The 9,479-nt window shown below is 38.3% G+C and overlaps 1 protein-coding gene across 3 annotated transcripts in view; it reads right to left on the bottom strand.

The window, feature by feature from the left end:
* Nucleotides 1-9,479, bottom strand: part of RBL1 (RB transcriptional corepressor like 1) — a 59,934-nt gene that overhangs the window by 24,614 nt on the left and 25,841 nt on the right. For 2 of the 3 annotated variants that reach the window (XM_032419727.1, XM_032419725.1), the window contains 3 exons: nucleotides 5,142-5,279; nucleotides 3,981-4,145; nucleotides 1,162-1,294 (listed from right to left, as the gene is read on the bottom strand). In XM_032419727.1, coding sequence (XP_032275618.1) covers nucleotides 1,162-1,294; nucleotides 3,981-4,145; nucleotides 5,142-5,279 — 436 coding nt within the window. Of the gene's footprint in view, nucleotides 1-1,161; nucleotides 1,295-3,980; nucleotides 4,146-5,141; nucleotides 5,280-8,915; nucleotides 8,940-9,479 lie in introns of all 3 variants that reach the window. The other variant, XM_032419726.1, reaches the window with a different exon arrangement.

The raw sequence follows: 9,479 nt of genomic DNA, 5'->3' as shown, positions 1-9,479 counted from the left end.
CATGACCTGAGCCGAAGGCAGTCGCTTAACCAACTGAGCCACCCAGGTGCCCTGTAAGTTTTTAAAAAATAAACCACTTTCTGGGCGCCTGGGTGGCTCAGTTGATTAAGTGACTGCCTTTGGCTCAGGTCATGATCCTGGAGTCCCTGGATCGAGTCCCGCATTGGGCTCCCTGCTCGGCAGTGAGACTGCTTCTCCCTCTGACCCTCCCGACCCTCCCCCCTCTCATGTGCTCTCTCTCTCAGTCTCTCTCTCTCAAATAAATAAATAAAATCTTTAAAAACAAAAAAACCACTTTCATTCTCAATGTTTCCAGGGCTTTAAATTTTACTGTACTAAGTATTTTTTACTATTTTCTCATTGCTCTAAACATGAATGACTGATAGCTTTTTTAAAAAATTATTACTTTTTTAAAGTAATCTCTACACCCAACAGGGGGCTTGAACTCATGACCCTGAGATGAAGAGTCGGATGCTCTACTAGGTGCCCCTAATGACTGATAGTTTTAAAAACTTTTGGGGCACCTGGGTGGCTCAGTTGTTAAGTGTCTGCCTTCGGCTCAGGTCATGATCCCAGGGTCCTGGGATCGAGCCCTGCATTGGGCTCCCTGCTCAGCGGGAAGTCTGCTTCTCCCTCTCCCACTCCCCCTGCTTGTGTTCCCTCTCTCACTGTCTCTCTCTGTCAAATAAATAAATAAAATCTTTTAAAAAAAAGAAAATCTTATTACTTTGATATGAGAAACTATACAATGGGCCATACAAGGGTGTTGGCAGAAGTCCCTTTTTTTATTTAAAAAAAAAAAAACTTTTTAAAAAGATTTTATTTATTTATTTATTTGAGAGAGAGAGTGAGAGCATGAGAGCATGAGTGGGGGGAGGAGCAGAGGGAGAGGGACAAGCAGACTCTGTGCTGAGCGTGGAGCCCAATGAGGGGCTCAATCCTAGGACCCCAAGATCATGACCTGAGCCAAAACCAAGAGTCAGCCACTCAATTGACTGAGTCACCCAGGTGCCCCTTTAATTTTTATTATTTTTTATAAGTCCCCTTTTAAATTCTGACAAAGAAATTAATTTCATAATAATATATTATCAATACTTGATATTTTCTTCAAGAAAATTATCTTTGTTATTTCGTTCATTGTTTTCCCCATGTTGAACCTACCCCTTCGAAGACTCCCACTGTCAGTCCGAACTTCTTTGACCCTTGGATGCATTAGAGGAGACACTGGCATCATGGGAAGATGTCCCTGTACATTTCCCCCATTTCCTGTTTCAAAGTTATTTGGGAATATAACCTGTAAAAAACAAAAATCTTTCGCTTTACATATAGATAGACCCACTAATGAAAACCTATAACAGGAAAATGAGAAAAAAGTCTTTTTTTAAAAGATTTTATGTATTTGACACAGAGAGAGAGTGAAAGAGAGAGAGAGAGCACAAGCAGGGGGAGCAGGGAGAGGGAGAAACAGACTCCCTGCTGAGCAGGGAGCCCGACGCGGGGCTAGATCCCAGGACCCTGGGATCATGACCTGAGCTGAAGGCAGACGCTTAACCGACTGAGCCACCTAGGTGCCCTGAGAAAAAAGTCTTTTTAACTACTCTAAATGTTTTATTTCTCTTCTTTTTCACAAAATAGAACAACTTGCATAAAGTGCTCAATAGTTAATATTGTTAAATATATCTCACTTAATCTTATAATTTATCTACTTAAGTTTATTGACTACTTCTAAAAGCAAACCGATTAGGTAGGCACTATTTCCACTTAAGGATGAGAAAATAGAGGCTCAAAATATGAAATCTGCTCAAGGACACACTACTATTAAGTCACAGAGCAAGAGCTTCAACCCAAATCCTCTTTCTTCAAGTTCAGAGCTTTTTTTCACTTTCCCAAGGGATTCTACAATGGAAATATTGATGAATATGAAAGATTGCCCAGTTTGCTGCAAAAGTCCAAAATACATGGAAGAGAGATTTCAAGATTTTCAAGAAATCATCTTCTTTTTAGTTCTTTCTGGTCTTGGATAGTCCCTCCAGTAATTTGGAATTAGAGAAAAATTTATCAGGTTTCATGAAATAAGGAGACATAGAAAAGCAAATAAGGATGAAAAGACAGGAGTTACAAAAGAGCAACACAGAGGTAAAGGGGAAAAAACTCCATTTCTCACCTGATACTAAACTGAAATGTGTCACTTGTATTAGGTACAAACTTCTGATTTTTTCAATTTTAACTACTACTAATGAAAAATGTTTAATTTTTTACATAGACATTTGAAAAACCTGATAAAATTAATGGGCTTCTTAGATATGACTTCAAAAGCACCAACAATATAAAAGAAAAAAATAGATAAACAGGACAGCATCAAAATTAAAAGCTCTGTGTTCCAAAAGACTTTATCAAGGGGGCGCTTAGCTGGCTCAGTTGATGGAGCATGTGGCTCTTGATCTCAGGGTTGTAAGTTTGAGCCCCATGTTGGGTGTAACGATTACTTAAAAATAAAATCTTAAAAAAAAAAAAAAGTAAAAAAGACAACCAAGGAAAGTTTTGCAAATCATATCAGATAAGGGAGTTGTATCTACAATATACAAAGGACTCCTATAATTTAATAATAAAAAAAAAACCCAATTAAAAAATGGGCAATAGATTTGAATGGATATTACTCCAAAGAAAATATATAAATGGCCAATAAGCACATGAAAAGTCACTGAACATCATTAGCCATCAGGGAAATGCAAATAGAAACCACGAGATATTACTTCATGCCCACTAATGGCTAGAATAAAAAAGGTAAGTGTTGTGCGGGGGGAAGGTTAAGTGTTAGAGAAGATGGAATCTTCATACACTGATGGTGGGAATGTTAAATAGTTCAGCCACTTTGAGAAGAGTCTGACAGTTCCCCCAAACTGGAGTTAAACAAAGTTACTACATGACCCAGCAATTCCCCTCCTAGATAGATACCCAAGAAAAATGAGAACGTAGGTCCACACAAAACTTGTGTCTGAATGTTCACAGCAGCACTATCACAGAAGTAAAAGGCTGAAACAACCCAAATGTCTATCAATTAATAAATGGAGGAACAAAATGATATATCTATGCAATGGAATATTATTAAGCCACGAAAAGGAATGAAGTGCTAATATACCCTGTAACATGGATGAATCTTGAAAACATTATGCTAAGTGAAAGAAGCCAGTCACAAAGGACCACATATCATATGATTCCACAAATATGTAATGTCCAGAATAGACAAATCAATAAAGACAGAAAGTAGATTACTGGTTGGTTAGGGCTAGGGAGAGGAAGGGGGGTAAGGAAGTGACAGCTAAAGGGTACAGTTACTTGTTGAGGTGATTGCTGCACCTATATATGAATGTACTAAACACTAAATTGTATTTTTAAAAAATTATTTATTTATTTGAGAGAGAGAGAGTGCATGCAAGTGGGGGGAGAGGGAGAGAATCTCAAGCAGATTCCTGAGCACGACCCTGAGATCATGACTTAAGCTGAAATCAAGAGTCGGACGCTTAACTGACGAGCCACCCAGGCACCCCTTGTTTGGGTTTTTTATTTTATTTTGATTTTTAAATAGTGTCCACACCCAGTGTGGGGCTCAAACTCACTACCTCAAGATCAAGAGTTGCATGCTCTACTGACTATGCCAGCCAGGTGCCCCTAAATTGTATACTTTAAATGGATGAATTGTGTGGTATGTGTTTTATATCTCAATACAGCTGTTATTTTTATTTTTTAAAGATTTTATTTATTTGACAGAGACACAGCGAGAGAGGGAACACAAGCAGGGGGAGTGGGAGAGGGAGAAGCAGACTTCCCACGAAGCAGGGAGCCTGACGTGGGGCTCGATCCCAGGACCCTGGGATCACGACCCGAGCCAAAGGCAGACAAATGACGCTCAATGAATGAGCCACCCAGGCGCCCCTACAGCTGTTATTTTTTAAATGATTATCACCCTTGCCATGACTCACTTCCTCACAGGTAGGAACTTTGCTTGCTGAAGCCTGGAGAGCCTCCCACAGTGCAGAATCATGACTCCATGCTAAACTCTCTAAAATCTGTTCTTCGATGCTGTTCAGGTGTTTCACCATATCCCTGGAAAGTCCCTCCTCTGAGCGGATCACCACCTCAATAACCTGGTAAAGAAAAATTGCAAAGGTAACGTAGTCTCAAATAGTCATTTCTATACCGGGCTTGCATGTATGACTAGCTTTGGTCTTATGATGACACAGAACCAATGATATTGTTGAACTGTGACTCAGTGGCTTATTAATATATTTTAATTTATAAAGGAGTTTTTAAGATCTTCAAAATGCTTTCACATACATTTCTGCTTTTTATGTTTTTTTGTATACATGGAAAAATGAGGCAATGATAGGTGGAAACTGGTCAACAGCCCAATAGCAGAAGAACTCAGGTCTTGGGTTCCAAGTCTAGTGCTATTTTGAATTTACTGCTCCTTCTCAGACTATTTTTCCCAGTAGCTCAAAAGAACAGAATGAATAACGTACTTAAAAGGAATTTTGCTTATATTAAATAATTCCATTTTAATAAGAGTAAATCCTAGAACAAAGTCTGTAAGTATATACACAAAAGTATTAAGTGAATATTATTTATACTTAGGATTATAATGTATGGTTTTAATATTTACGTTTATATGTATTTCCAGTTTTTCTTCAAGGAGAATACATTATTTATGTGCTTAAATAACAAAGGCGTTTAACTTCTTGAATGAAAAAAGGATGTTACAAATAAAAATGAATTGTTATCAGATAAGGCCAAAACCATTGTCCTTGAATAAAATTACCTTTACTTCCTAAGAGAAAACCTGAAAACACATATCAACATTGAAGTATATATACAGAAGCAATTTTCCTTAAGTCATTAAAATAATATTTAAACCCCACTCAGCAATTCAAATGGATAAGCTTTCCAATTATCTGCATTTTCCATAACTTTAGGCATATTTTAGGTAAAAAATTTAACTCTTCAAACCAACTTTTCTATCAATACTTTGAATGTAGCACAGATGACAAAATATTAACTAAATCATGCCAATAAGTATAACAGTGGCATCAATCTTAAATTAGGACACTAGGTAACATTAAATGTTATTGTAGCTCTCATCTCACCTTATAAAAATAAAATGGTCGTAAATTGAGAACTTCAATAATCCAGGGGAAAGTACGAGGTGAGCTATAGGCAAAGAGCACAATTTCCAAACAACAGGCCATCAAGGAACGATGAAATATATCCTGCTCTAAAAGAACCTTGGAGAACAGAAAAACCACAGTTTAATATTTCTCAGCAATCTCAGCTTTTGCCATTCTATAAAGATGACTATGGAAACAAGATAAAACAATCTCTGTACATTATATTATACCAGATTATCAAAGATAAAAATTTGAGTTCTCAAACTGATAGTTTTCTTATAAAATATAATCTTGCTCAATGGTAGATCTTATATTTAAATGAGGCATAAACTACAATCTGCTTTGAAATAATAAAATAGTCAATATTCCCATCAAGAGGAAGCATTAGGATTATTTCAATTTTTTTTTCCCGTTTAAATACCAGTTTTATGACAACTGTTTTGTCAACATAAAGATTGGTTAATCAAAACACTAAAATCAAAAGTATTATACTGTCACAGCTAAGACTTTAAAAAAGTTCAGAGAAGTTTACTAAGAAGATAAAAGTTCTGCTCACCACTGAGTTTAAGATTTAACATAAGCTGGGGCACCTGGATGGCTCAGTAGGTTAAGTATCCTACTCTTGGCTTCGGCTCAGGTCACGATCTCAGAGTCCTGAGATTAAGCCCCAAGTTGGGCTCCACGCTCAGTGGGGATGTGCTTGAGATTCTCTCTCTCTCCCTCTACCCCTGCCTCCTCAACCACCCCCTTGCTCATGGGCACACTCTAAAAATAAATAACTAAATCTTAAAAAAAAAAAAAGATTTAACATAAGTTTTCAGTTTTAAAGATTTTATTTATTTATTTGTCAGAGAGAGAGCACAAGCAGGGGGAACAGGCAGAGCAGGCAGAGGGAGAAGCAGACTCCCCGGTGAGCAAGGAGCCCGAGGTGAGACTCCATCCCAGGACCCTGGGATCATGACCTGAGCTGAAGGCAGACGCTTAACCGACTGAGCCACCCAGGCGTCCCACGTTTTCAGTTTTAAAAAGTGTTTGTCACCATCCTTTCAAATATCACACCAAATCAACAAAAAGAATAAGAAACAGAAACTACCTTGGATAAAACTAGAAGTCAGCTATAACCGCAAGCTATAATACATGACAAATTACTTAGTAGAAAGTAGTATGGTCAAACAAGGGCCTGAAGAGACACTTAGAATTAATGAATTTGTTCCATGCAACCTAGGAAAAACACAGTAACTCAGGGCACAGGTAGAATGGAAAGCAGGGATTAGGCAAAGGCTAACGTGAATGGATGATATGAAAGTCTGTGTAGTCAGAACTCTTCAGGTCCCCACTCAACCCCAACTCTAATGAGTCAGATGATAGGGTTCTAGTCTATCCCAACAGGGATCTGGAGAATTATTCTAAGACTGAACTAGGGAGACTTGGAGCTTGAGAACACCAGGCATAGAAGAGACTGTGGTTTTAGGTGAAAGTCTGCACACTATGAGACCAAGTTTCCCTTCCTTGCTTTGCTCCACAACACCAACATTCAGGTAAGAGATTAGCAGATACTTCTCTACAGAAACCGAAATATTTCAGAAGAACCTTAAAGACACCAACAGTTGGGCACCTGGGTGGCTCAGTTGGTTAAGCGTCTGCCTTCAGCTCAGGTCATGATCCCAGGGTCTAGGATCGAGTCCCAAAACGGGCTCCCTGCTCAGCAGGGAGTCTGCTTCTCCCTCCACCCCTCCCCCCTGCTCATGAGATCTGTCTCTCTCTCAAATAAATAAATAAAATCTTAAAAAAAAAAAAAAGACACCAACAGCTGAGGGTCCCTAATACTACATGTTCACATGAGACTGTTGGGCTTATATTCCCACTCCTGCATACAAAGCTTTGAAGCAAACTGCTCAGTTACCCTAAGGGTTTATTAATGTTTCATTTTTAGTGCCTTATTCAAATATATGTGGATATCCAAGAACAATCTAACATATGAGGAAATCTTCTAACTGAAAGACAAAGATTAAAACAGTAAAAGGGCGCCTGGCTGGTTCCGTTGGTGGAGCATGTGACTCTTGATTCTAGGGTTTTAAGTTTGAGCCCCATGCTAGGTGTAGAGATTACTTAAAAATAAAATCTTAAAGGGGCGCTTGACAGGCTCAGTCAGTAGAGCAAGTGATTCTTGATTTCAGGGTTGTGAGTTCGTGCCCTCTTGGGTATGGAGCACACTGGGCATGGAGCCTACTTAAAATTTAAAAAAAAAAATTCTTAAAAAAATAAAACAGAAAAAAACTCAGAAGGAACAGAGACAAAGCAGTCAACATAAGAAAACTTCAAAAGAAATCTAAATTTAACCTCACATAACAAGAAAGATATCTTAGAAATGAAAATATAGCTAACATAAAAAAATTTACTAGAACTAGATGATAAAAAGTTGAGTAAATATCCTTAGAAGTAGAATAAAATAACAAAGAAATGGAAAATAAGAGAAAAGGATCAATCCACAAAGTTCCTCATCTAAATAATAAGAGCTCCAGAAAGATAAATCAGTGGGCAATACATTATCTAAGAAATAATGCAATAAAATGATCCAGAACTGCAAGACATAAATTTCTGGACTAACAGGGCATTCCATAGGAATGCTCAACACATAAATGAAAAGACCACAATAAGACTTTATTGTAAATTTCAGAACATAAGAAATAAAAGGAAGATACTAAGATTCCAGAAAATAAAAACAGGTCACATACCACTACTGACAATTAGAATGCCATTGGACTTCTAATTAGCAACACTGGAATGTTGAAGATAATGGAGCAATGCCTTCAAGATCATAAAGGAAAATGACTGTCAGTCTAAAATTCTACACACAGACAACTAACTATCAATCAAGTGTGAATCTAAAGACTTTATGCAGGGTTTTTAAAGATTTATTTATTTATTTTTAGAGGCAGGGGGAGTGGCAGAGGGAGAGGGAGAGTCTTAAGCAGACTCTTGCTGAGTGCAGAGCCCAACACGGGGCTCAATCTCATGATCCTGAGATCACAACCTGAGCTGAAACCAAGAGTGGATACTTAACCGACTGCACCACCCAGGTGCCCCCTTTATGCAGAGTTTTTAAAAAGGGACTTAAGGCTTCCACATTTTATTGAACTACAAAATGTCTATACCAGTGGACTGTGAAATTATGCATATATAATGTAATACCTACAGCAACAACTAAACAAATCTGTACAGAGTCTAAAAAATATTCAAGTGGGGGCACCTGGCTGGCTCAGTCAGTAGAGCATGTGACTCTTGATCTCAGGGTCATGAGTTCAAGACCCACATTGGGCACAGACCTTACTAAATAAATAAATAATGTTCAAGTAATCAATAGGGAAGTGGGAAAAAGAAAACAAAAAGCAAAGAGAACAATCAGAAACAAGAAATAAAATGGCAGACTTATGCCCTAACATATCAATAATTAAATTTAAGTTGTCTAAATTTACCAATTTATTTATTTTTAAAGATTTTATTTATTTGACAGACAGAGACACAGCGAGACAGGGAATACAAGCAGGGGGAGTGGGAGAGGGAGAAGCAGGTTTCCCACGGAGCAGGGAGCCCCACATGGGGCTCGATCCCAGGACCCTGGGATCATGACCTGAGCTGAAGGCAGACGCTTAACGACTGAGCCACCCAGGCGCCCCTAAATTTACCGATTTAAAGAGACTAAGAGAGATTAAAAAATGTGACTCAGTTACATGCTACCTACAAGAAACTCACCTCAAAGGTAATGATACATGTAGGCTGAAAATAAAAGACAGACCATGCAAACATTAATCAAAAGAAAGCAGAAGCGGTTATATGTAAACAAAAGATCGCTTTTGGAACAAAGAGAGTTATCAGCTTCAGAGAGGACATTATCTCATGATAAAAGGATCAATTACCAAGAAGACATAGCAATCCTCAATGTGTATGTATCAAACAGCAGAGCATCAAAATATATGGATTTTAAGAAGTCTAATAGAACTGAAAGGAGAGGGGCGCCTAGCTGGCTTCATTGGTAAAGCATGCAACTCTTGATCTTGGGGTTGTGAGTCTGAGCCCCATACTGGGTGGAGTGATTACTTAAAAATAAAATCTTAAAAAAAAAAAAAAAAAAAGAGGGGCACCTGGGTGGCTCAGTCTGCCTTGGGCTTGGGTCATGATCCCAGGATCCTGGGCTCGAGCCCCACGTTGGGCTCCCTGCTTAGCGGGGAGCCTGCCTCTCCCACTCCCCCTGCTTGTGTTCCCTCTCTCGCTGTGTCTCTCTCTGTCAAATAAATAAATAAAATCTTTAAAAAAAAA

Source organism: Phoca vitulina, unplaced genomic scaffold (assembly GCF_004348235.1).
Source record: "Phoca vitulina isolate PV1807 unplaced genomic scaffold, GSC_HSeal_1.0 scaffold22, whole genome shotgun sequence".
In the NCBI taxonomy this organism is placed as follows: Eukaryota; Metazoa; Chordata; class Mammalia; order Carnivora; family Phocidae; genus Phoca; species Phoca vitulina.
The sequence above is the reverse complement of the archived record's forward strand: the minus strand, read 5'-3'. Positions and strand labels throughout refer to the sequence as shown.